This window comes from Prionailurus viverrinus, chromosome B3 (assembly GCF_022837055.1).
Source record: "Prionailurus viverrinus isolate Anna chromosome B3, UM_Priviv_1.0, whole genome shotgun sequence".
In the NCBI taxonomy this organism is placed as follows: domain Eukaryota; kingdom Metazoa; phylum Chordata; class Mammalia; order Carnivora; family Felidae; genus Prionailurus; species Prionailurus viverrinus.
Genome location: NC_062566.1, coordinates 128,558,129 through 128,581,124, shown reverse-complemented (window position 1 = coordinate 128,581,124; position 22,996 = coordinate 128,558,129). Strand labels below are relative to the sequence as shown.

At 45.5% G+C, this 22,996-nt stretch overlaps 1 protein-coding gene across 10 annotated transcripts in view; it reads left to right on the top strand.

Moving 5' to 3' along the window:
• FOXN3 (forkhead box N3) overlaps positions 1–22,996 on the top strand; it is a 401,385-nt gene that overhangs the window by 220,464 nt on the left and 157,925 nt on the right. For all 10 annotated transcript variants that reach the window (XM_047861155.1, XM_047861154.1, XM_047861156.1 and 7 more), the window contains one exon: positions 7,490–7,626. In XM_047861155.1, coding sequence (XP_047717111.1) covers positions 7,490–7,626 — 137 coding nt within the window. The remainder of the gene's footprint in view (positions 1–7,489; positions 7,627–22,996) is intronic.

Here is a 22,996-nt window from a genome sequence, read left to right as displayed (position 1 = left end):
TTCTCCGTGATTAGTTTTGTTCTTTCTCTTTCTGCCTCTCTCTTTCATGTACTGGGCTAGTTCCTCAGATCATTTGCTTCGTATTTTAAAATTTAAAAATCCCCCTTGATGTCTTTAGATTATAAACGACAGAATTTTAGAACAAAAAGGGCCTCTACAAATCACTCATTTGCCAAGCATTTTGGTGGGGTACGAGGTCATGGTCATCTGTTAGCATAACTTTTCTCTGTTCTCTCTGTCTCTTTTTTTAGTATCACCCAGCTTCTCCTGTGACTTCCTTTGACAGAGACGAGAATTGAATTGATTAACTGGCTTTTAAGTACTGGGTACGGTGTTAGGTACATTCTACGCATGACCACATTTAGGCCCAACGTGACTCAGAGAAGATAGTATTACCTCTAATGTGGAGGTGAAAAAGCTGCCAGTCTGACAGGACAAGTGGTTTATATCCAGTAACACAGCAGGGTAGCAGTGTAGACAAGAACCGTATAGGTTCAATCCCTCAGTTGATTCGGAGCCACGTGTGGGATGCATTCTGGAATGCTCCCCAGGAAAGCCCTGGCATTGCTTCTGGCCCCTCTCACGGGCACATGGGCGTATTTGTCTTTCACCATCTCGACAGGCCCAGGAAGTGTGAACGCAAGGGAGAGAGACTGTGTAGGGGGCTTGGTGGGAAGGTGAGAACCGTCTCTGAGGCTGCGTGTTCTGCTGGGGGGCTGCCCTGCACAGGGGGTGTGAGCATTGAGTGGGTCTGCAGGAGGGGTTGGTCGAGGACTGTGTGTGTGTGTGTGTGTGTGTGTGTGTGTGTGTGTGTGTGTGTGTTGTGCACTTGAGTGGGTCTGCAGGAGGGGCTGACCTAGGACTGTGTGTGGGGGGCTCCTCTTTCTCCTCTGTTGTCCTGTAGCCCTTGGGTTAGCTTATGCAGTCTTCCAGAGTTGTTTATTGTTTGTCTTCCTCTGGCTGGGGGGGGGGTCCTGCACCCTAAAAAGTGGACCCTGCCTTTATGTCATGGTGTATCATGATCCCAAGTGTCAAATGACCTGCTTCAGAATGAGAGCCAAGGGCCCAAGGGGGATTCTTTGATTAGGCCCAGGGAAGTTGGGCCGGGTTTGTGAACTGTTCAAGTCTGGATTCGGCCTTGTCTAGGGGCCGAGGATGGCTTTTCTGGGGAAGGAGGGAACTTGCAACCAGGAGAGTAGCAGCACCTGCCGGCCCTCCACTAGCCTCCCCCTCCTTTCTCTCCCTTCTTCCTTTATGCCAGCCTGTCCCCGAGGAGCCTGCACACGAGTCAGCTCCAGAGTAGAGGAGGAGTGGCAGGGGTGGGGGTGGGGGGTGGTGAGGGGTGGAAACATCCTTGTGCCCTGGGACCAGCTCTGGGGAGGCTATATCCAGCAGGAGCTGTTTCCAGACGATTTTTAAGCCTGCCTTCCAGATCCCAGGACAACTTTGTTCATGTTGGGTTAGAATGGCAACTGGGCAACAAATGTCAACTCTGGGGGCTCCCCGTTTATAAAAGCTACGAGTAAAACGCCAGGAAGGAGACAGAGAGATGAAAGCCTGTGTCCACTAATGAGTCTGTAGCAACACATTCTCACAGCATTAAGGGTATGAGCCTGTGGGATGATTGAGTCTGACCATCTACTTTAAAGAGGAGAAACTGAGACCCAGAGAATCAGAGGGAGCTGTGTCGGCTCAATGAATTGTATTCGTGTCGAGACTTAGCCCATCTGCACCTCCTCCTCCCCCGCCCTCCGCGTGACCCCCTTTCCTGCCTTCAAGCACTTGACTTCCCCCTCCCCCATCCCATAGCACCAGCCCACCTCTCCTAGCCCCTGAAGACTCCTCACCTGGTTTTCGGTTCCCACAGCTACAGGAGTTTAGAGTCTGAGCCCTGGGTTCGAGTATAGGAGCGGTGGGACAGGGGCGGGTGAACGGTGGGTTGTGTTTTTATAAATCAAGTCTTACGGAAGCACAGCCACATCTGCGGTTGCCACAGTCTGTGGTTGCTTTTGTTGGACAGCGGCAGAGTTGAGTAGTTGCAACAGAGACCACGTGGCCTTCAACGACTAACACGTTTCCTCTGACCGGCCCCTGCTGTAGAAGAATCAGCTGTAGAAATTCAGTTGATGTTAAACCTTGAAAGGCAGCTCGCCGTAGATCTACCTTTCTACATCACTGAGCTTTTGCTATAAATGGGGGGTGGGGGGGGGATGGTCAGTGGGTCTACAACAGAGGGAAGAGAGGTAATGGGTGTCCAGCAACGTCATTCAAGTACCGCGATCAGCTGTTCTTAATTCATAGACAGGTCAAAGGTTATATGTTCAGATGAGCACCAGATTTCCCCCCTCCCAATCTTTGACCCAATTCGTTGCACAAACTGAACCATTCTTCTTCTTTCTTCTTTACCTGCCACTTCTAATCCATTGCCAGGACCAGGTGGTTCTCCAGAATACATCCTGAAGCTGTCCTTCTTTCTCCTCCTCCTCTGCTGCCACCCGGCCACTTCAGGCCCAGGCTGTGGCATCAGCTCATAACAGACCTTCCAACCCATTTATTCTTCCTATGGCGGCAAGTTCCAGTCTTCGGACCCATTGCTCGTTATTTCCTTCACGGCAAGCATTACGGTCTGTCTGTATGATCTTGCTTATTTATCTCTTCACTTACTTACTTGCTGTCTTACTTGAATCCAAGCTTCAAGAGAGTAGCACCTTTTTGCATTGTGTGTAGTCACTAGTGTGACCCCCATGGCACCTGGCGTGGAGTGGGTGCCGTATGGAGGAGGGAATGAACAAGGGTAGGTGGTGTTGGAAACACCCTCGGAAATGGCGTATCAGAAACATCAAGAAGAATCATTTCAAATGCACCGAGAACACCTATCCAGCTCCTTGCTCCAAATTGACATGGCTCCCGCCTTATGATCTCCCTTTCCCAAGGACAGCTCCTCTCTTCTGCATTGGCTGTCATGAGAGAGTCCTGCATTACTGCTGGAAGCGGGCTTTATCCCTCAGAAATAATGAGAAGGGGGCAGGGGCGCGGGGTGGGGGGAGTGGGGGGAATTGTTGTCCTAGACCAGTGTTGACCATACTTCTGGTCATACTTCTGTTGACCAGAATCCAAGTAAGAAGTGTATGTTACCTTGTGATCTGTTGTGCTCCATGCATAGACACATGCCCATTTCACAAAATACCACTTTACTACACATGTTTTCTAGTCTGATCTGTTTGGTTCTGTTCTGTTCCATTAACACAATGCTGGTGGTGACCTGTTAGGTCGATTTCAGGACCCATTAATGTGACAGCCCACAGTTTGAAAATAATCTTTAAAGTTTGGTACTTATCCTCAGGGATTCACAACCTAGTGCAGAGCCCACAGATGAAGACCCGTATGTAAGGCAGACAGACAGACAAGTGCTGTGTGCAGGTCCAAATTACTGTAGCGGGGGTGGGTGGGGATGGGGGCGGGGGACAGATTCACGAGCTGCTAGAGACATCTCGGAAAAAATGTTATCTTTAGAAGTTAGATTTAAGACTTAATTTAGTTGTTGTTCTTATCTCTCTCTCTCTCTTTTTTAACCTAACTAATCAGTTCTTTCTACGATACAGGCTCTTGTCTTTTTTTCTTCTTGGGTACTGATGTGTTTTTTATTGCCAACAGGGAGATGTCTATTATTCTCCAGGTGCTTTTTAATTAAAAAACAAAACTTGGCCTCATCCATATCTTCTTACTCAATTTATTTTTTTTCCCTCTACTTTTTTACATTAGTTTTTTTCGAGCTATATATGTGTGTGTGTATGAAAGATCTTCATTCGGAGACATTTTCCTCTCTATATACATGTAGGTATATAAATGTCATCTTAAAGAATGCATATACACAAAAACGTGTCTCTGAATGAAGATCTTTCTTATTATTTAGAATTCCTTAACCCTAATTGATGCATGGCTCCCACAGTTGTCACAGTAAAAAAAAAAAAAAAAAAAAAATCCCTATTCTTCAGAGAGGATGCAGAAATTTCTGTAAAAGCCCTGACTCTAAATGTATTATACAGCTATGATCAAATTTCAGCTGCCTTTCCCCTGTTAGGGACATTAAATGTAATTTTTCCTGGCCTAAGAAACTTGAGTATTTCTCTGTGTGCATATTTCCATTAAAATTTTTTCCAAGTCACCCTTTTTACTCTTCTGAACTGTTACGTGAGACCAAGGAGGATATTTGCACGAGATGCAATGCCAGACACTTTCTGTTCCTTTCGAGCTCTACAGTCATTGGAGTAGACAGATGAGTGTCCCCATGGGTGTGTCCCAAAGATGCTTTTTTTGTTGTTTGTTTTCTCTCTTTGGAAATTCTAAGTACGAGATATTGACATTCACGTCTGGTCTGCGAAAAACAATCAGCCATCCCACGTCTCTCTCCCAGTGAAATGCAGAACTGATCAAGGGAGGAATCATTATGACCCAAAGCCTGGGCAACCGTCTGCAGTGAATGAACGTTGCAAATATGTGCCAACCAGCTTGAAATTAAACCTGGGCTTGGTGGTCACCCCTTAAGACCCGGGTGAAAGAAAACTTCTAGCAGCTAGGCTCCTGTGAGTCAGAATTGGCTTTCTGAGCATGGGAGGAGTTACGGTAGCGAGTACATAGAACAGGTGGTGCATAGAAGGCAGGTGGGGGCACGGATGGAAATAGAGGGAGCATCGTAGAAAGCAGAAGAGCTCTTCCGGGTGGGTTTGCTGAGCCCGGACCAACAGTACCTGTGAATCTGCTGGCGGCTCCTCCCACTGCCACTTGGAACTTGGTGCTGCTTTTATGAGGGTCGGCTTCGGGAAAATCAGATTTGATTTAGCAAAAGGCATTGGAGAGCCAGCTTTGCTCCCTTTATTCTGTCAGAAAGGAGACGTTCGTGACGTCATCCACCATTATTGAGTACCTCTAGGCACCTGTTACAGGTGTTTACATCATGCCATTGCTGGCCCTCACACCCATCCCTGGCGGAGGGGGTCTTTGTTTTGCCAAGGAGGAAGCCGAGACTTTCTGGGGACCCTGATTTTCCCAGGACCACACAGGAAGCGTCTCTCTCTGGCTGCAGAATTCCTAGTTCTGACTGTACCTCCCCCTGCTTTCTTGCACCTGGATCACTTACCTTGCAACCTCCCCCTTCCCGGCACCTGTGGTTTTTTTCCATGTAGTTGGTAAATAGTAATGTAGTGTAATAAAAAAGATACTTAGGTCAGGGTTAGGAGAAACCACATTCTTGGCTTATTGTTATTTGCCCAAGAGGGCCAGTTGTCCTTCATTTCTTTGTCATAATTTTATTCCCTGTAAGAATAGACGGCCCCACCCTGAGAGCCACAAAACAATTTTTTTTTTTTGTTTGATGAAAACAAAAGCAGTTAGGTTCCCAGAACAGAGATGATCTCGTTGCAGAGATGTTTGGGTTGCACGAGGGTCCTGGCCTCCCCAGGTTGCTGGTTAGGGGCCTTACAGGGCTCACTGCACGGGGCTCCTCAGGGAGCCTTTGGTGGAATCAGGCCAGGACCCCCCCCCCCCCCCCCATCTGCCCAGGAGTTACTAGCTTTTGGTTTGTTTCACATCATCCACATTTGGTAGTTACCGGTCTGCCCCTCCCTCTTCTAGAAAGTGTGCTTTGCATCTCTTTTCCGACCTGGCAGCTCATTTGGTGGCCTGCCTGCTTTACCGGGAAAGTCTCATCCATGCCCCTAAACTGTTCCGGGTTTGAAAATGTACACATGGAAGGAAAGGCCACTTAAGGACGTTGGATTTTTCAAAGTTGACATTTTTCATGTCTTTAGACCTCCAGATGGTGAAACTGGAACGTTGGTGTTCAGCCTAGGCTGGTCGGCCTGACTGGGACCCGTGTTTGGGCTCAGGCCTGCGCCCTGGGCGTGGAGGGTGGGGTGACCAGAGGCTCCAGCCCCCCTTCTCTTCTTGGCTTTGAGCAATTCTCTGTTCATAAGGCACCAGAAAGAGTTAATTCCAGATCCACTGCTCAGTGATGTTGTGATAGTAAAGAATTCTAATGGGTTCTGCGAATAAGTTTGTGAGTAAACTACTTGGTGAACTCATGACTGAAATACAGATTTTTAAAAGCCTCTTTAAAGATTTTAGGAATAGGGGCGCCTGGGTGGCTCAGTCGGTTGGGCGTCCGACTTTGGCTCAGGTCATGACCTCACGGTTCATGCGTTCAAGCCCCGTGTCGGGTTCTGTGCTGACAGCTCGGAGCCTGGAGCCTGCTTCGGCTTCTGTGTCTCCCTGTCTTTCCCTGTCCCTTCCCTGCTCATGCTCTTTCTCTCTCTGTCTCAAAAATAAATGGAAAAAAAAAAAAAAAAAAAAAAAAAAAAACCATTAGGGAAAAAAAAAAGGTTTTAGGAATAACTTAATTTTTGTTTTCCTTGTAAGGGATTTTCTTGGAGTTTTTTCCCCCTCTAATAGTTAAACAGTTTTATTGTTTGCTTTCTGAATGTTCCTGTAGTACAATAGTTCTGAAAATAAGAGAGTCAGTCCCTTGGCTGCAAGCATGGGGTGGGTGCGGGTTTATGTAATTTGACTTCTTTTCTCTCCAAATCAGTAAATATTTACAAACGACCTTATCAAACCGCTTGGGTACATTCGGTCACTTTTGAAAGCATACAGTTGGAGTAGCGACTGCCTGTCGGCACACTGCCAGTTCAGTGGGCCTCTCAGGAAGGACTTAACTTTTCTTTTTTAATAAAAATGCTGTCCACAGACCAAAAGTGGGCCTCAGAGCAAGTCTTTCCAGGGACCCAGTTTTAGAAAATTTGCATTCTAAAGTTGGACTTCTAAAGATTCGACTCCTTTAGGTCTATGAACTGCGGCATCCAGAAAATAACTACTGGCTCCTGGCTTAGGTTTAACCGCCGCTGCCTGAGTTCTTTTGTTTCTTGGGGAAGGTAATTACAGAATTCCATTGGAAGCTTAAATGTCATTCTTTTGTAAGTAGGAAAAAACCAAGTTGATTCCTTTTCTGTTTTTTTGTGAAGTGGTACCGAAATAATATGGCTCGAAAACATAACCCTCGCATTTTTTTTTACAGCAGAGATGGGAGTTTTGAGGTACCCAGCCCTCTTTTGCTTTCCACATTTGACATCTGACAAATCTAAAACTCATTTTCTAGAAGAGAATACATACGTCCTTCAGAGCTGACACTGAGAAATAATAAAGGAGTCTGAGTTTGGGGGCCGGTAGGGTAGGGAAATTACAATATTGTATCAGCATCACCTGGTAATAACATGTGCATTTCGTCTGTCAGACTTAATCCAGGTAAGGCTGAAGTGCGTTTTATGGTGCTGCATTGTCAGGGTACGATATTCCGTATTTCTGGCTAGCAAACGCCAAAAAATAAGCGAGAGGCTCTTAAAAATAAGTAACTGGGGTAATTGCGATTCATCTACTTGCTGCCGAATCCTGGGTGTTTCTTCTATTAATCATTTTTATGTTTTCATTTTCTTTGCAGAGCATTGGGAAAGGGTCCTTGTGGTGCATAGACCCAGAGTATAGACAAAATCTAATTCAGGCTTTGAAAAAGACACCTTACCACCCATACTCACACGTGTTCAATACACCCCCTGCCTCTCCTCAGGCGTATCAAAGGTAAGCAATCCAGAGGGTTTTTTTTTGGTTTTTGGTTTTTGGTTTTTGGTTTTTTGGTTTTTTTGGCTTACTGAAGTTGCATTATTTTGGCCGAGACAGGCACTGAACCTAACTCAATAGACTGTACAAAATGAAAAATAACTGTAGATAAAGGAGAAAGGAATAAAGTTATTACTGGAGGCATACCCATTGTTGTATTTCCTGCAAACCTTCCCGCTTCTGCTGCTTCGGAGGAATGCGCTCAGAAGGCTTCTTGGTGGGTGACACACTGTCTTCCTGGGTAGAAACATTTACAAAGACAAGTTGACAGCTTTAACATCTCGGGGTGTCACAGTCTGTTGGGATAGAAGTACAGGAGCGAGCCAGGTAAGCGATTCCGTCTTCCCAGCAGCCGACCGAAAGCGTCTACAGGTATTCACTGAAGGACTCGTTGATTGTTGTCATTCCTGGTCTCCATGTAGACGGTGCTCCAGAGGGATCATTTTGTTGTGGTTACTTGGTGTTTGCCTCTTCAAGGAGAATCGCAGAGAACAATGGAGACTTTTGTTCCCCCTGCCATACCCATTTGTTTTGAGACAGTGAGGTCACGGGTGCCGTTTTTACACAAATGTAATTGGAAGGGAGGATAGGAAGCTTGTCACTTAAAAAAAAAAAGGGGGGGGGGGTGTTAATGTCAGATTCCAAAAAAATAGCCACATAACAGATACAAATTTTACCATAGATTTGCTATCACATAGTGCTTGGGTTGGAAATACATCCCTCACTCCTGCCAAAAATTTTTTTTCCTTTCACGTAACGAAGTGCTTCTGCTGTAACCACCCGGTTGAGAGAAATTATCCTTGGACTACAAGTTTATGTCAATGAGGGATGGCGTGGGTTCGTAGATTTCAGCAGTTTTATCGTCCACTTGTTTGGCAGATTCTCTCCCTAGTCTGGTGTTTGCTGTGCAGAGGGGAGCACAAAGTGATCCTCTGAAACCGCATTAATGAAGTTCTTGTGCATCTTAGTTGAGAAGCATTCCATCACAGGCCCCAGACAATCAGTCTTCAGCAAGAGACGCGGAGGAACAGCTGGGCTCTCCGAGAAGACTGCTGTATGTCTGCCTTTGCTAGGCGATTAGCGTGATGGTAGCCATAGCAACTGGAGCATCTCCATAGTAACGCGTAGCCGAGACAGGTGCAGTTGCATCACAAGGCTGTTTGTTGCCTGGCAAAAGGACAGGCCATTAGTACTTAGATATACGCTGTTGCCTTAGGAACAAATAACCCTACATAGCAACTACAGTTGGTTTGAAAGATCTGGTGGGGGGGAAGAAAAGGTTGTAGCGGCTTTTGTCCGTGTTCATAAAAATCAGTGCAAGCATACTTTATTGGAAATGACAACTTGAGGTCATATAGCTGTAGGAGAGAAAATGGGATTTTCCGAAGCAACCCAGCCAACATTGTAGAAATGTCCAGAAGGACAGAGCCATATGTTTGGTTTTTTCCCTCGTGGCTGTAGCTACTCCTGAAATGGAAGGGAACCGGGATCAGAGAATTGCTGATATCCGAGGTTGGTGGGGGACGCGATGATACTTTCTGGAATTTCCCTTAGATTCTCACGTTCCTTTGTCATTCTCCTCCTCCTCCCTCCCACCCTCCTGACCCCACAGAGCACCCTTGACTCTCCTCCCCAGTGTGTATCTGGGAAGTATTTCATATCCTTTTGTTCCTGGGAAGTTAAGAACATAAGTGTTACTCACTGGGTCATATCACTGGTTCATTTAGACAGTATTTTGTTGCCAAATGTGACCCCAAGGGAAATGCAGTAATTATTTAATAATTTGAAGGATTATGGTAGAGCCGTAGGGACTGCATACTCAGGCAGAGGCTTTCTGAGCTGGCCTAAGCTTAATGACTTCATTTGATTTTTTAATATAGGCATAACAATGCGGACAAACCAGAGCTTTTGTAATGAAAATAATTTCCGATCCAATACTCCAGATCCTGTTCTGTCACCTCCGGTTCCTTTTCTGCCAGGTGACTGAAGTTAAAGTTTCTGCATCCACCCATGCGGGCACTCAGATGTCACCTCCATAAAGGTCACTGGAGGTGGAGTGAGATGGTGAATCAGATTCTATCTAGACTGCCTCGTCCGTGTCTTAAGTCTGAGGACAAGCCACTTGCCCTTCATCTCACGGCTTAGGTTTTGCTCCCATCTCCTCTAGTGTGTGAATTTGTACGAAACATCCCCAGTACTGGATGACTGTACAATGTTTGTATAGCTTACACCGAAGGGGTATTCAGTTCAATCCTAAGCCATTGGGCCACTTGTTGATGTGACTTAGGGAAGATGGAAGGGGGACAAAGCACGTCATTAAACAGGGACCAGAAATGCCAGCGTGACTTTATCTGGCAGGTCTGCTGTGATGCGGGGAATCCCTTGCCAGCCCCTCGCAGAACTGCAGTGTGGGGCACCTGGGAAGTGCTTGGCTCTCACGGAGCTGGTACTTAGCACGCTGAAGATGGTGATTAGACCGGATGGGTGGTTATTGCTAGCATTTGCACGTGTGCTTGGCACGGCAGCAACTCGAAACCGAGCTGCAGGTGGCTGAAGACTGCCGGGAAGAAAAGCTGTCTGAAAAGACTGCCCCACACCATCATTCATGGCCAAATACGAGAGATAATCAATATTGTAGCTCGTAGACTCAGGCCTCCGTTTTCCAGGATACCCTTTTGGATGTGTGTTAGGCTGGTCCTCTGTACCTGCTTCTTTGGATGCCACAATCGTAAACTGTTTTTGATTGAAATGCAGAGCTCGGTGACATCGGCCCTTCTATTAGTCTGCTGGGGCTGCTGGGGCAAAGAGTCGAGTGACTTAAACAACAGAAATTTATGTTCTCCTAGTTCTGGAGGCTGGAAGTCAGAGATCAAGATGTCAGCAGGGTTGGGGCGCCTGCGTGGCTCAGTCGGTGAAGCGTCCGTCCAACTCTTGGTTTTGGCTCAGGTCGTGATCTCACGGTCTGTGGGGATCGAGCCCCGTGTCGTGCTCTGTGCCGTCAGCCCAGGGGATTCTCTCTCTCCTCCTCTCTCTCTGCCCCACCGCTGCTCGTGCTCACTCTCTTTCTCTCAAAAGTAAATGAATGAACATTGAAAAAATTAAAAAGATGTCAGCCGGGTTAATTCCTTGTGAAGCTGTGAGAGAGAATCTGTTCCAAGCGTCTTTCCTGGCATCTGGTGGCGCTGGGTGGCCTTCTTTGGCCTTCCTTGGGTTATAGAAGCATCACTTTGATCTCTGCCTTTATTTCATGTGGTGTTCTCCTGGTGTGCTGTGTCCGGATACCCCCTACCCCCTGTTTAAAGTTATATATTTATTTTGAGAGAGAGAGAGAGAGAGAGAGAGCAAGTGAGCATGAGCAGGGGAGGGGCAGAGAGAGGGAGAGAGAGACTCCCAAGCAGGCTCCACACTGTCAGTGCAGAGCCTGATGCGGGGCTTGAACTCCTAAACCGTGAGATCATGACCTGAGCCAAAATCAAGAGTCAGATGCTTAACCAACTGAGCCACCCAGGTGCCCCCAAATTTCCCCTTTGCATAAGGACACAAGTCATATTGGTGGAGTGACCTACCCTACTTTAGTATGATCTCATTTTAACTAATTAGACCCCCAATGACTCTGTTCCCCCCAAAAGGTCACATTCTGAGATACTGGTGGCCAGGACTTTAACATGACTTTTGGTGGGAGGGGACACAGTCTCACCCATAACAGCTCTTTTCCTTGTAAGGCATTTTTGCTGGTAAGAATATGGAGAAAAGTAAAGAGGTAGTGAAAAGACAAAACGATGGGGCACGTCAAAGGGACAAAGGAGACAATCTGAAATAGGTCCTAGTGGCCAAAACAGGGACAATATGAGCAACAAAATAACAGTGTTGGCTTATAACCCAGGATATAAACTAAATATCTGTGAGTCCACACTGATACAAATAAATGATGGAGGAAGAAAATGGGTATTGAGACAAGTCTCCTGTACGAAAGAATTCCAGACGATTTAGGTAGAGCCTCCTCTGCTCCCGGAGTTGGCGCTTATTAACTCCTCACCCCGAGTGGCTGCATTTAATGACTTCCTTCCACAGAGTGAGTATGGAAGAGTGAGTATGGAAGCAAGTTTATAGCCGGAAGACCTGGCACCCAGCACCTTGGCCTAGTGGTCTCAGCTAACGTCCATGATAAGAAGTTGATATCACGCATCTTTGATAACGATGTCGTGGAATTGACGGTTCACCTCGGTGGTCCCCCACCAATCCATAACCCCTGCTTAATCATGGGAAAAACATCAGACAGTAGTCTTGTCCCCAAGGTGGCAGGGTTGGGGGAAGGTGGGCACTCTACAAAATCCCCGTCCAGCATTCTTCAAAGCTGTCAAGGTCATCAAGAGCAAGGAAAGTCTGGGGGTGCCTGGGTGGCTCAGTCGGTTGAACATCTGACTTGGGCTCCAGTGCTGACAGCTCAAAACCTGGAGCCTGCTTCAGATTCTGTGTCTCCCTCTCTTTCTCTCTCTCTCTCTCTCTCTCTCTCTCTCTCTCTCTGCCCCTCCCCCACTCGTCCTCTGTCTCTTTCTCTCTCAAAAATAAACATAAAAATTTTAAAAAGAAAGAAAAAGAAAGAAAGAAAGAAAGAAAGAAAGAAAGAAAGAAAGAAAGAAATGCAAGGAAAGTCTAGAAAACTGTCACAGACGCGAGGAGGCTGAATGGGTGATATGCTATCCTGGATGAGTTCCTGGAGCCCAAAGGACATTAGGGAGAAACTAGTGACATGTGAATAAATGGTAGAGTTTAGTGGAATGGTAATGTACCAGTGTTGGCTCCTTAGTTGTGGCAAACGCACCCTAATATGTAAGCTTTTAGCTTTGGGGGAACTGAGTGAAGGACGCAGGGGAGCCCTGTGCTGTCTTTGTAACTCTGCCATTGAAGAAAAAGCGTTCCCCAACACACACACACACACACACACACACACACACACACACACACACGTTGAGTTTACCAATTTTAAATATCCCCGTCATTCTCGGTGTAGTGAAAAGTCAGGTCACCACAGCAGTTGTACAAAAGCTCTTGCCTGACTTCTTTAATGTCTGCCTCTATCCTCGTTCACCATACGTTCGGTGGGCTGGTGGGCGGGAGCTCTTGCTTTTACCTCAATCTCCGCAGCAGCTCCTGGAGCCACACGAGAGGACATGACTGTCATTTGGACACTACAGTTCTTGGAACTTTATTTTTGTGAAATGGCACCCAACTTTTCCTTGTAAGGTCCCCATGGCCCAAGTTCAGGAAACTCGAGCTGGCCACGCCAAGTCGGCTTCCTTTAGGACACCCAGCCACTGCCAGCGTGGCCTTCAGACTCCAGGCCTGGAAAGAGGAGGGAGGGATGGTATATTTGGGTTTCTTGCCCACACTCTTTAAGAAAAGTCCTATTGTCTATTTTGATGGTTTTTCTTACATATGCCCTCCTTCCTACACAAGGAATTTCTCGTTGAAGGATATGCATATTTTAATGCTTTTGATATAGATATTGCCAGATTGCCTTCCAAGTTTACACTCTGTTCCAATCTATACTCCCACCATCTTTTTAGGAAATTCCCATTTTCTAACCTTTCTCCATGTCTGATGGTTAAATAAACAGTTCCCCAGTGGGCGACCTCAACTTTTGTGATTTTGCTACTTTACAGTAGAGACATTTAAATTTTACAGTACTGGATTAGTGCCCTGTGAATAGTGGATGTCTCATCACAGTGTTTATGACAGCAGATTGTTTTTAAAAAATTATGTATGTGGATGGATCTTACATAATACCTTCTCTGGTATAGGCACCAACCCAAAATCAGTTTATAGAAGAAACACTTTAATCATCTCTCACCATAGGTGGAAACAGGTTTTATAATTAATCAAAAAATATGGTTTATAGAGAGTTTTCCTGGATGGTCAGTTTTCAGAGAAGGGAAATTTGACAACGTACAATGAGCCAGTGTGGTTTTGTGCTTCTTTGGTATATACAAAGATATCTCAGCGTCTTATATGCCTCTGATGTGTGTGACGGGTTGGCCGTGATTGGCCTGTAGATGAACAGTGAACCCTGAATGAGGGGACTTTTATTCCTCAACTCACCTTCCATTTGTTGTTTACATGTCTTCACTCTAAAAATAATGACAGCATATTTTATATTTTATGTGTTGTGGCCTAACATATGTGAAGTTAGAAGAATCCACAAGACTTTGATCTAAGTCTGAAGAATTATGTTTTGGATGACTTGGAAATTTGGAGAGTCAAAACATTAAAGTGTCTGTTGCTGTTACTCTTTTTTTTTTTTTTTTTTTAAAGGAAAAAAATCCTGGACGTTCAAACTTGTCATTTAGCGCTTTACGTTTCTTTCTGCCTCTTCAGACCATTTACTGAGCTGCAAAAAATACATTAACGTCCTCTGCAAAGATTTTGGCGTCTTGATATTGAGGGTCTTAATGAAAGTGTCTGATTTTAGTGCTGGCACAGCAGAAGGTTTTATTTTATCCTGCCTGCTGCCCTATTCATGTGCTTGCTGCTCGTTCTTTGTGATTTTTTTTAAATGCTAACATGGCAGAGTAATACCACTAAGGCTATAGAAGTTGTACAGAGTGGTCAGTATATATTCAAAGTAATGAAGTCATGAGTGATTCCTCACCCGGTAAGTGAACTCTGGCTGAAGGAGGGAACTGGTAATGGCGGATGGGGGATTGCATTGGGAGGAGGGGGGAACAGGAGGTGTTTGGGGAGCTCATCCTTTTAGACAATTAGAAGATTAGAAAATCCTTAGAATCTTAAGCTCGTTAACATAACTGTGTTAATTCCCTGGCTAAAATGCTGAATTTGCACCCAGCAAGGAAGAGCTTAGTCATTGCTTGGATAACATCCAATAATTTTTTAACTTAGAAGACATCTTTCATTCCAGTTGTTCAGAGAGGTATGCATTTAACTGTTGGCAGAAGAAGTGTAAAACCACAATCAGGTCAGCTTTAGCTTGCACGGAAGGCGTTTGCACTGAAGGCCTTTAATTGTCGGATTGTCGTGTCATGGCATATTTTAATTTGGTCAAACATGAAAGAAGCATTGGGGATGCCGATTAGTTGCATCATAATTGCCTTTCGAATATTTTACTTGTAAACGATATATTTGACGGAAACGGTAAATAGTTTTTTAAATTCTCTTAGTCTGTATGCTTGTCGGTGTAAGTTTAATTTAAGAGGGTGAGTGAGGTGTGAGGTCTTTTGAAAGAGTATTCTTAGGGGCGCCTGGGTGGCGCAGTCGGTTAAGCGTCCGACTTCAGCCAGGTCACGATCTCGCGGTCCGTGAGTTCGAGCCCCGCGTCAGGCTCTGGGCTGATGGCTCGGAGCCTGGAGCCTGTTTCCGATTCTGTGTCTCCCTCTCTCTCTGCCCCTCCCCCGTTCATGCTCTGTCTCTCTCTGTCCCAAAAATAAATAAACGTTGAGAAAAAAAAAGAGTATTCTTAAACTGCAACTTTTCCCTTAGGGTAATTAAAAAAAATATTTTTAAGTGTTTTTATGTATTTTTGAGAGACAGAAACAGTGTAGGCAGGGGAGGGGCAGAGAGAGAGGGAGACACAGAATCGGAAGCAGGCTCCAGGCTCTGAGCTGTCAGCACAGAGCCCGATGAGGGGCTCGAACCCATGAAGTGTGAGATCATGACCTGAGCCGAAGTTGGGTGCTTAACCGACTGAGCCCCCCAGGCGCCCCAGCTTAGAGTAATGTTTAAAAAAATATTAAATTACAAAAAATCAGTAGGAAGCTTCTTTGTGCTTACTATATAGAAGGATATGCTAAATTAATATGGTCAAACAGCTGTGGGATTGACAAGATTTTTGTCATGGTAGTACTTCCAAATATAAAGTTTATTTTGTTAAAAAATTGGCAAGACAGGTTGTAGAAAAGGCTTAAAATTGTAGGGGTTCACTCTTGCATATTAAAAACAAACAGTGCTCATTTATAGCGTGAGCTTTAAAAATCCATTAGTTGGCTATAATTTTATTTGCATATCAAATCATATTATCTTTTGACTTCCATTATATTTTCTGAGTTGGTCGCAGAGTATTTTTTAATCTCAGCATTTTGCCTTCATTATGCTGTCCATTGTACATTTCCTTCTCATTCAATCCTACATTATTTTATTTAAATGGAAAACAGCCCCCTGTTATCTTTGAGCACTTAGGTACTAGGCGTATCGTGTGAATATTGTGCCCAGTCATCCAATTCTCCTCTGTTTTTACGTGCGCTTAGAAAGTTGAATGTTTAAGCAGCCGGCCTGATCACATCCCTTTTACTCAGGTAAAACTCGTGGCCGGGAGAGCCACACGGACTTAACCTTTTCATCCTCTGATCTCTTCGGGTACCCTCAGTCCTGATTTGTATTCTAATAGCAGAAGTGTTAAGATCTCGTGAAATCTAATAAATTTCTGTCGGACTATCTCCTGAGGTGATGGGTGGCAAAGAGGTTCTGTGTCCCTAATTCCTGGTTAGAAGGTCGAGGTGGTGGACCCACCAGGAGTCTGGGGTCTCTGCCAGTTGTCTTCCTGTTTACTTACTGTTCCAAGGAGCCAGCGGAGGATGGGAGGACTGGAGGGCCGGACAGATCCCTGATCAGAGCGTCTTAGGCATTGTTAGGCAGTGTCCACAAAGTGGGGCTGACCTGTATTCTGCGTATTTGTCAAACTCCTCACCTTCCCACAGGGGGAGAAATTGATCTGTGTGTTTGAAATATGAAAGAACTGTCAAAAATGCCTGAAATCAATGATGTACAGTGTGAAACAACAGACAGTGTATTCTTTGTTTTGCAGCAGTGTGAAATTGGCAAATTTTTTTTATCACAATAGAAAATAAAAACCCACCAGGGCTGTGTGTAAGCCTCCCCTTTCCCCATCTTCCTGTTTACCAAATATCTCTGGATTTTATAGATTAAAAAAAGGAGGGGAGATTAAACATAGAGGTGTAATATAATTGGATTTAGCCGGAGTGGAACCCATCATTCATAAAAGATTTGAGGAAGATAGAGTGGAGAAAGGATTAGTTTACTGTAAGTGTACCAGCAGTGAATCATGTTGATCAAAAGGGCACTATATGTAGTCTTAGATAATATTAATAAACGTGTTTGAACAAGTGATGTGATGGCCGGTAATTCCCACTTTCCGTGTGGCTCACCTCACTGGGAAGTTTCTGTCCAGATGGGAGGGCACTTTGAGATGATGCAGAAAACAGACCGGCTAGGGGGTCTAGAAAGAGCTGGAAATGTGTAATCAGGAGAAGAATACTTTCAGAAGGTCAGCATGCCAGCCCTCTTCAGCTCCACCTAGGAGGAGGGATTGGGTCTACTGGGTCAAAGTTACAGAAAGAAAGATCGGGACTCACTTAAAGATCTCTCTAATAGAATAGCATCTAACACCGTGCCAGGTACACAACAGGAGCTGGGTGAATGTTTGGGTTGATGGGCGAACGAGCTACTCCTGGGGATGCTAGTCAAGACGACCAGTTGCCAGGGTCCTTTGGAAAGATTTAGGTATTGCCTGGAGAATTGGCAAGGTTATTCCTTCCAACTCTTGAGGTGTTCTGTTTCCAAGCCCGTTGAGCTGCCGTGGCGGTACAGGGATGGCGTATCACCCCATAGCTTGGTGTTTGTCATTCTGCAAGCCCACGGTATTAGACTGGAAACAAAACATTAGGGAAAATGTGCTTGGCTCTCTTACTCAGAAATGAGAGGTCAGATTCTTCTCTTGAAATCGTGAAGTCCAGATTTCAGGACCGTGATGGGACTAATTTAGTTACTCTTTATTCCGTGTCATCCAGCTTTTTGATTCATGCCCTATAATTACCTCCCTTGTTTTAGTGACACTTCTCTGCATTTCCTTCCGTGTGAATAAAATTATCACCGCGGTGTTTTGCCAAGCAGAAGATCATTTCCAAAAGCTGTCCATCAAATCATCCAGACCTTCCCCTCATTGTTTATCCACTGAATTAATGAGAGCAACACCCACCCTTTGTATAAATCTCCACGCGGGAGCCAAACTGGTGTCCTTGTTCTGTAGAATCACATGTTTTTGGCCGGAGCCTCTGATCACATTCTTAACCTTTTGTTTTTCTTACGTAAGGTCTGTGTCACATTATTTGTCAAGCTATGTTTGAGAGACTGCCATTTATGTGAAAGGTGCAGAAAGAGAGTGAGAAGCATCAGAAATTTAGTTAATTGCTAACTCCTGCTGATTTGTAAGTCATGTGGAAAAAAACATCCATAAACCATTTAGACACATTTCTTAATCCTTATCTTTCTAGATGGAGTTGCTTAATCCCAGTAGTCCCAAGTTGAGACACGTTGACGGTGTGTTTATCAGCTTGCAAACGGAAAGTTTTGGTCAAAGTTTGCTAACCAGCTGCTTATTCTGCCCATATCTGTGTGACAGACTGAGTACTCCTCACCCCCTCAGCACACATTCCCCATCTAGTTTGGGGAAAAAAAAAAACCATTCAGAGGAAAACAACTAAGAGAATTTCTTAGCAGTTTTCTCTTCCTCCTTCCCTCTCTTCCTCCTCTCGCTCACCCGCTTCCTTCTGCCATTCTGGGGCTTCTTTTCAGTTTAAGGAGAGCAGAGTTTTGTATCTTCGGATTCTTTTGAGCTAGAAGCTGATGCACACCGCTTTTACGGCCCTTAGAGAAACTGAGGCACATAGAGAGACCTTCCCCTTGTAAACTTTCCAGCAGAGTCAGTCACTGGAGGTGGGTGTTCTGGGCGCTTTGGTGAGCCCCCTGCCCAGCCTTGTGGCCACCTGCACTTGCTGTGGAGTGGACCCCTGCTGGCCCTGCGGGTGGAGCGTTGGGTACAGCAGCTGTGACATCCTCAGGAGGAAGAGAGAAGCCTGGGAAGCAGTAAGGACGCCGAAAAACAGAAAAGATCCAAAGATCCCAAACTCTCAGAGTGTGGCACTCACTTCCCCAGCTCTCCCTCTCCCCCTACCTCCCCACCCCTGCCTGGCAGAATTCCGCCCCCGTGGTGGACTAGAAGTCAGACCAGGCGCTCTGCTCTGGGCCCGTGCCCGATGAGCCTTGGTGCCTTGCGAGAGGATGCACAGCGGAGCCAGACTTGAGCGTCCCACACGTGCCAGCACAGACCGGGACTGGAGGGTCCACCAGCTCCTGTAGGCCACCCGCCATCCAGCCAGGCTCCCGGCAAATCCCAGCAAGTCCCAGAAAGACAGGCAGGTTAGAGCCACTCCCGGGCTCCCCGTTGGCTGTGCCACAGCGGACAAGTTACCTGACCTGTCCAGATACCCAGTTTGTCATCGCTTGTGTGGCAGAACCATACCTACCTCGAAGGAGTGCTGTAGACATGCAGTGAAGTGGAAGGATGTGTCAGACGCTTAGCCCTTGTGCCTGGCCCGCAGAAAATCCATGCACCTTAATATCTCCTTCCTCCCCACCGCCAGACTTTCTTTTGATGATTGTACAGTCTTGTTTCCGCACAAGCCGCATACCAGTTTATAGATGGGTTTGCGTTGTAAAGTGTCTTTCTATCCTTTACGTTCTGTAGTTTCCACAAGATTTAGGGTCTGTGAAAATCAGTACTCTCTTGGAGTTTTCTCTCCCACTGCTTGCTTGCTTGCTTGCTTGCTTGCTTGCTTGCTTGCTTTATTTATTTATTTATTTATTTATTTATTTATTTGAATAGAATTTATTGTCAAATTGGCTAACCTACGGAGCGTAGCGTGCTCTTGGTTTTGGGGGTAGATTCCCGTGGTTCATCGCTTTCTCTCCCAATGCTCTAAACAGAACCCTGCATACAGGTGTTAATTCAAAACATATTTATTGATGATTTCTCTTAGGAAGCAGAGCACAGATTATAGAGTAGTGCAAAACATTTTCTTCTAGCTGCTCAGGGATGCCGGAATCATTGGCCGCTGTCCTCGCCTCTGCTGTCACAAGGTCAGGGACGTACGGAGGGCAATGGAGAACCTCCGCTCTGTATCCCTGTCCTCTAAAGATACATCAGTGCTTTTGCAGTGTTGGTGCTTCTGGCTTTCCATCTTCTTCCCCATCTGTCTGCCAAGGCCCTGGTGTACCTCTGGGTGGCACAAAGCCTGACTGTTTGGACCCGGTCACTCCTGAAGCCTAAGAGAGACATCAGGCTACTCTGGGATGGAAAGGTTATAAATTCCAGGCTGTTGACTCCAAGGCACCAAATATTGTCAGAGGACTAAACATTTTTGCAGCTGCCGTAGAAAATGCAAATGTGCTTGAGGTGGTGCCGGCCAGGGATTGCGCCAGCTTTGTGTCATTCATTATTCCTCTGAAAAGCCTCCTCTGTATGCTTCCTGCCGAACACAGCCCCTGAAAGGTGAGGTGTTCCAGCTCTACCTTCCCTGACCATAACGGGCAGAGTTTTCACCACAGGCCGGCGCAAACAGTCAGTTGTGCTCATTCTCCACCAGAGACATAATCCGCGTTTAAATCTCTTGTCAGTAACTCATTAGTTTCTCCCCCCCTACTTTCTTTCCCTCTTTGATGAGAACAAAGCCCGTCTCCTCCCTGCGCCGGATCTTGCCTCTCTCTCCCGGGGAAACCTCACTGTTTTACTTCCATCCTTTCGGAAGAAAGTCACCCAAATGTTCCCCTTCCCTACCTGCTAAAAGATGAGGATTTTGTTCTTTGTACTTTAAAATCCGCGTTCAGAACTTACAAATACGTGGCGCCACAGCCCCTGGCTTCTGCGGAACGTACGCGGGCGATAGACACCGTGCCTTGACCAGCCAAGGGCCCCTTGCTTGAGCAGACCCTCCTTCCAGCTCTTTAATGGACTGTTCTAGAGAAAGGAAGGCTTGGGCATAATGGTAACTCCAGTGGAATTTTATTCTTATTAAATGCCTTTGAAGCTCCCTTTCTCTAACACCACCCCCTCTCACCCTCCCTCTTAGATGTGGATGTGTTCTGTCATCAGGGCTGTTGAGGTCAAAGTTAGAGGAAAACCAACCTGAATTTCTGTAAAACAGCTCTTTGATGCAGGGTAAGGCAAAAATCTATTTCCACCAAACAGTCTAGACTTATAAGGAACCAACTATGAATGAATGTCAGATTTTTAGCAATACAGGATTATAAAAAATTTTTAATTGAGCTAGTCCCTCCTGTTTTGAACCCTAAACCATTCTGGACTGTGGGTGGGAGGCGGAAAACCAAGTGTTTGTTGAATACCTGCTATGCGCCAGGCTTCGTATAACAGACCATCATATATGCAGTCTGGCTTAACTCTTAAAAGGGCCCGCTGCAAATGAGGTTATTACTGTTGTACATTTGAGAGAACGAGGGCTGAGAGAGGCATGTGCCTGCTGTTGGCTGAGCAGGGACCTGAGCCAACACAGCCACCTCATTCTGACTGCACAGACCCCACTCTTCCCACCACGATTTGGCATCTCATGGTCACTGTCTCCTATGGAAGTATTCCCCGCTATCTAATATTTGAAGAGGTGAGCCTGGGAGAGGAGAAATGGCGTATCACCTTCTCAAAGGCATTTTCGGTGCTGTAATGTAATGACGGCAGGACAGATGGCGGTGAGTCCAGTTAAGAGGCCACTGTAGTAGATGAAGCCATTGGAGATGAAACCATTGGAGATGAATCTCTGAAACCGAGATTGAGAGGAGGGAGCAGAGGCACCAGGAAGGAGATCTGTGGGCTTGGTGGCGGAGGGGTGGAGAGGAAGCCAAGAGGGTCCTGACCTGTGCGGATGGAGGAAGCGGGGACAGAGGCATCTGAGGACCGTGGCACATGCGTGTGCGTGAGGCTCACTCTTCTGTTTTAAGCAAAAATAGAACAGTAAATGTGGGCTGGTGGACAGTCACACAGCATTTCTCAAACTTGGGATTTGGAGACCACTTCATGAACTGGAGATTATTTACCCCGAGTGTTGAAGAAGAGAAAAGAAATTCAAAGTTCACAATATTGGTGCTTGCCTTGTCCGTGAGGTCCACTCAGGATTTTTTGGTTTTCTTTTGCTTTTTCTTCTAGGCCTGCTTTAAATTACTCAGTCATCCTTGGGAATAAATGGCCATGCAACTGTCTTTTATTATTATTATTATTATTATTGGGTTTTTAATTTTAATTCCAGTGTAGTTAACATACAGTGTTATGTTAGTTTCAGGTGTATAATACAGAGATTCACCAATTCTGTGCATCACCCACGCTCATCACAAATGCACTCCTTGATCCCCATCACCCGTTTCACCCATCCCCCCATGCGTCTCCCCTCTGGTGACCATCAGTTTGTTCTCTATAGTTAAGAGTCAGTTTTGTGGTCATACAACTATCTTTCTAATCATTTTTTATGTGTAACAAAAAATAAGTATGTAGGGAGCTGTGACGGGGCTAACCACCTTTTTGGGGCTTGAGTATGTTTTTTTCGGTCATTGTTGTGAAAGCACTATATTTTGTTAACATTCTTTAAAAAAAAAACCAGCCACCAGCCTGAACCGTTACTATGTATGAACTCAGTAAATATTGGTGGAATAAAATGAATACACATAATTATCATTCTTTATTTGACGTTGAAGTCATAAATGAGTTAAAGACACAGGGTTAATTTTATTTTGTCGAGGAATAAGCAGTGAAGATTCTTCCCAGAACACCTGACCAATTCTGGTTGACCCAAGTACATAAAGTAGGCCGTTACTAACTAGCAGAATAGCGCTCTGAAACTGTGTATTTGCTAGGGCAAGACTTGGGTTGTAGGAAAGGGTGTGTGCCAGTCATGGGTTTGTATGTGCCAGGTCGGATGGACTGCTTGGTGGTGAAGTGCAACATGTGAGGGTGTTCTCAATAATCTAAAAAGGTGTAGGAACAATGCTAAATTGGAGAGAATCAGTTGAAATTAATGTGCTATGGCACTGAGCTGTTTTGCAATTAATCTTGGAAAATTTGGTTTTAACAAAGTCTCCAGATGAGCATTAAGGGAATAAGGGGTAGGGAATCAGAATCACTAGAGGGGCTTTTAAAAAATTATACAGAACGTTGATGGTGGGAGAAGGGGTGTGTACTGGGGGGACGTTCCACTCAGCTTGCTGTGTGCATGAAAGCTGTCTGAAAAATTAAGCTGATTATTTTCCCTTATGTATGTTACACACACACACACACACACACACACACACACACACGACCCTGGAGAATCAGATGTAGTATTTAAAATCCCTGCCTTAGTGAGCTGTAGTTATGGGGTGGGGGTGGGGGGAGGATACTTGCCTCCTGCAGTAGCATGAAAAGAAAAATCATGTTGAGAATTCCTGTCCTATGTCATAGAATGTTGGAGCACAGAGGAACCAAAAA